At 33.1% G+C, this 3,771-nt stretch overlaps 1 protein-coding gene across 1 annotated transcript; it reads right to left on the bottom strand.

Annotated features, from left to right (window-relative positions):
- Window positions 1-2,186: 2,186 nt before the first annotated feature.
- On the bottom strand, window positions 2,187-2,681 carry LOC131636424 (secreted RxLR effector protein 161-like). The gene has a single exon (XM_058907034.1). The coding sequence runs from the start codon at window positions 2,679-2,681 to the stop codon at window positions 2,187-2,189; it is 495 nt and encodes a 164-aa protein (XP_058763017.1).
- Between the last annotated feature and the right edge of the window lie 1,090 nt (window positions 2,682-3,771).

Raw genomic sequence — 3,771 nt, 5'->3', positions numbered from 1 at the left:
AATTAACCAGCTACCCCTCACTCATATAATTCCAATAATCACACTATTATTATGATGGGGACCGCTTCAAAAAGGAACATGTGAATGAATATGCAATGCAATGGCATTCCTACAATTACGACAAGAATATGATATGACATGAAGTGGATCCACTGAAAGCGTAAATACAAACAAACGATAAGAATATAGTATTAAGGTTCGACACACACGAGACATCACAACAATGTCTCAAAACATGATAATGCCACCATACTTTGTTTTCATTATTCCTAAATTCAGACAGATAAAATGACAGTAGAGACATACTCCCTCTCCCTCCCATCATTGATTATAAAGTATAAACGGATTTTTTACCCTAATAACCAACATCTTAAGCTTTAATACCTTAATACCCAACTTTCAACCATATTCTATACACGTTATCCCCCAATATTTTGTCTCACTTGTTGAATTACATATTCGGGTAGGAGGCGCATAATCCCAAAGTTATTATCCACACTTGAGTTAATGGTATTCACTCATTGGTTTGTTCAGTAGTTCATACGTGGTTGTTGTGTTTTTGATTACCAGGTTAAGTATTATGAAAATCTGATAAGTGGTCATGTTCATGGTCTCATGGTTTCTATCATATATTTTTCTTCAATGAATGCAACCTATTGAATAGGTGTCCTCTATTTTAGATCAAGTATCCATATTGTTTCTTAACACGTTTAGATGCTTTGAGTGATTTCAGTACCTATAATATTTAGCACACTGAAATCTATTCCCTCTATCCCAAAATAAATGTCACATTTGAAAAAAATTGTCTTAAAATATTTGTCACTTTACATTACCAATACAATTTTATATTTAATCTTCCAATTGTATCCTCTAATAAATACTCTTAATTTATTGTTTTCTCACTTAATATTAATGTTATTTCAAATACACCAATAGTTAATCAGAATAATTTGATAAAGTCACAATTCTCTCTCTTTCATTTATTACTCTTTATTAATTTGTGTGACGTGGGTCATTGCGACAAATAATTTGGGAGGGAGGGGTTAATTATTAAGACCCCTATTTATACTAATTCGAGTATAAGTCTTCTTCGTTAATTCCATGTTGAAAACATTCAAATGCTCCGTCGAAGTCAGTCTCTTCTATGAAATATTTTCTTTATTCTCTTGACATCTCTTCCTTTGTGAGCGTCGAATTTGCAGTTAACACACCGGCGATACGTTGTATGGATGAGACAGGTGGCTTAATGCTTTGGACCATCGCACTTGTCCATGTGGCCCTTTATCCTCTTTTGTCCTTTTGTTGAGTTAGTGATCTTAACTCTCTATAAAGACTTTCAATGTGATCGAAGCTTTCTATGTGAGACTATTTCTCATACATTTATTAGCATTTACTCACTTCCACTTTCTTGTCATTTTGGAACATACTCTTTGTAATTAATATTCATAAATTACAACAATCCTCCACTTGTTCTAATAATGACAAATCCAATTCCAGAATATAAAAAACAAAAGAATGTTAATACAATTAATTATCTTTCGATTTGAACTTAACCTTAGTCAAGACAGCACAAAGCTTAATCAGAACGTTAGGTGTTATGCTTTTAAACTTTTATCCCATGTTATTAAGCCGACATTACCATAAACACACTCTTTAATGGTTTTACGCCTATATCTCTCACCTAGCACTATTTATGGTCATGTGCTTTTCCTTCTTTTCACGAATTATTCATGAGAGAAACTCCAACCTTCACTTTGAAACGACACCATTTCGAAATTTATATAGGTGAAGTTCAATTTATATCTATTTCGTGAGATACATATTATCGATATAGAACTTCATTAAGAGTTATGAAAAAATCAACCCTCAATATGTAATAGTCAAAATTGTCATAGAATGTTGCACAAACATCCAAATCAACGACTTGTAGTTACTTAATGAATCTTAGGTTATGATTTAGTTAACTTCAGATTGGATTGCTATCGTTGTCGGAACCTTAATTCAAGGAGTTTCAATCCCATACCTCTCGAGGTAATCTTTACTAAGTCTCTGACCAATGGTTTAGTAAATGGATCAGCCAAATTATAGCTTGTTTGTATATACGTTAGTGAAATGATCCCATCCTTAATCAATTTTCTCACAAGAGAGTGTCTAAGACCTATGTGTATAGACTTTCCATTGTATACTTAACTGAATGCTCTAGCTAGGGTGACTTGACTGTCACAATGTATCAACACTTTTGAAACATTTTCCTTAGGTAATGGAACCTCCAACAGAAGGTCCATTAACCATTCTGCTTCTATTCCAGCGGACGCAAGAGCCACAAACTCTGATTCCATGGTTGAGAGAGTAATGCATGTTTGCTTCTTTCTCTTCCAAGATATCACACCTCCAGCTAATGTAAATTTCCACCCACTTGTAGATTCATAATCTCCAACATTCGATATCCAACTCGCATCGGTATATGCTTCTAGAATGATAGGAAATCTACTATAATGAAGGCCAAGATTTTTGGTTTTTAAAAGATAACTGAAATTAATAGTTATGGCCTTCCAATATTCATCATTTATATTGCTAGTAAATCTACTCATCTTATTAACTGCAAATTCTATGTCAAATCTGGTGCATTGTATTAAGTAGATTAGACATCCAAATGCACTTGCATATTCCAATTGGGCCATAATTCTTCCATTGTTCTTTTGAAGTTTGACACTAGGATCGAATGGAGTGTTTACTTCCTTAAAGTTGAGGTGTTTGAACTTAGTCCAAGATCTTTCATCATGAATGTGGAAGTTAGAAATCCCTTTGTTTCTAAGATTCCATTCATTTCATTGCAAATGATTAACATGTCATCAACATATATACACAAAAATATTACAATATTTCCACGCACTTTTGTTTACAAGCATTTGTCACAAGAATTTGGAATAAACCCATTTGAAAGTATGAAGGAGTCAAACTTTTGATACCATTCATTTGATGACTATTTCAAACTGTATAAGGATTTAACAAGTTTGCATACCTTTTGTTCATTTTCAGGATGCACGTAGCCTTCTAGTTGCTCCATATAGATTTCCTCATCGAGATCTCCATTTAAGAATACTGTTTTAACATCTATTTGATGAACAATAAAGTTATTCAAGGAAGCTAGTGCAAACAATATTCTAATTGTCGTTGTTTTTGCTACTGGTGCATATGTGTCAAAGTAATCAATACATTTCTTTTGTCTAAATCCTTTTACTACTAATCTATCCTTGAAGGGGTTTAATATACCATTACTATGATAATTTTTTCTAAACACCCATTTGCATCCTGTAACTCCCCGATTTTATTTAAATAATTTTAGTTTAAGTAAATATGTGATGTGATGTGTAACACCCCATATTTTCTAATTTTAATTTAATCAGAAATTAAATTATTATTTAGAATTATTTGGTATTTTGTTGAATTATTGGAGAGTTATGGATTAAGGGCCATTGGGCCGGATGGTGAGATTAGTAGTATGGGGGTGCTAAGTGAGTAAGCCCATTACTAATTATTTTATGGTTTCATAAAATAAAGGAAATAAGGAAAAAAGAGTCAGAACGTGGAAAATGAGAAGTGGAAGAGACGAGCTGAGGAACGTAAAGAGGAACCAAAGAGGAAGAGGACCAAAGATCAAGAATTTGGCTAAGGTAAGGGGGGACTCTTCCAATTATCATCTCTTATCGTGTTATGAATGATAGGGCATGATTAGGGATATTGTTTGGGTCAATTTGATCATATGTCAGG

The sequence above is a fragment of the Vicia villosa genome, unplaced genomic scaffold, assembly GCF_029867415.1.
Source record: "Vicia villosa cultivar HV-30 ecotype Madison, WI unplaced genomic scaffold, Vvil1.0 ctg.001730F_1_1, whole genome shotgun sequence".
NCBI lineage: Eukaryota > Viridiplantae > Streptophyta > Magnoliopsida > Fabales > Fabaceae > Vicia > Vicia villosa.
The sequence above is the reverse complement of the archived record's forward strand: the minus strand, read 5'-3'. Positions and strand labels throughout refer to the sequence as shown.

What these genes read in the sequence shown, in the direction of transcription:
- LOC131636424 (XM_058907034.1), bottom strand. Translation starts at nt 2,681, where the DNA reads ATGGCCCAATTGGAATATGCAAGTGCATTTGGATGTCTAATCTACTTA.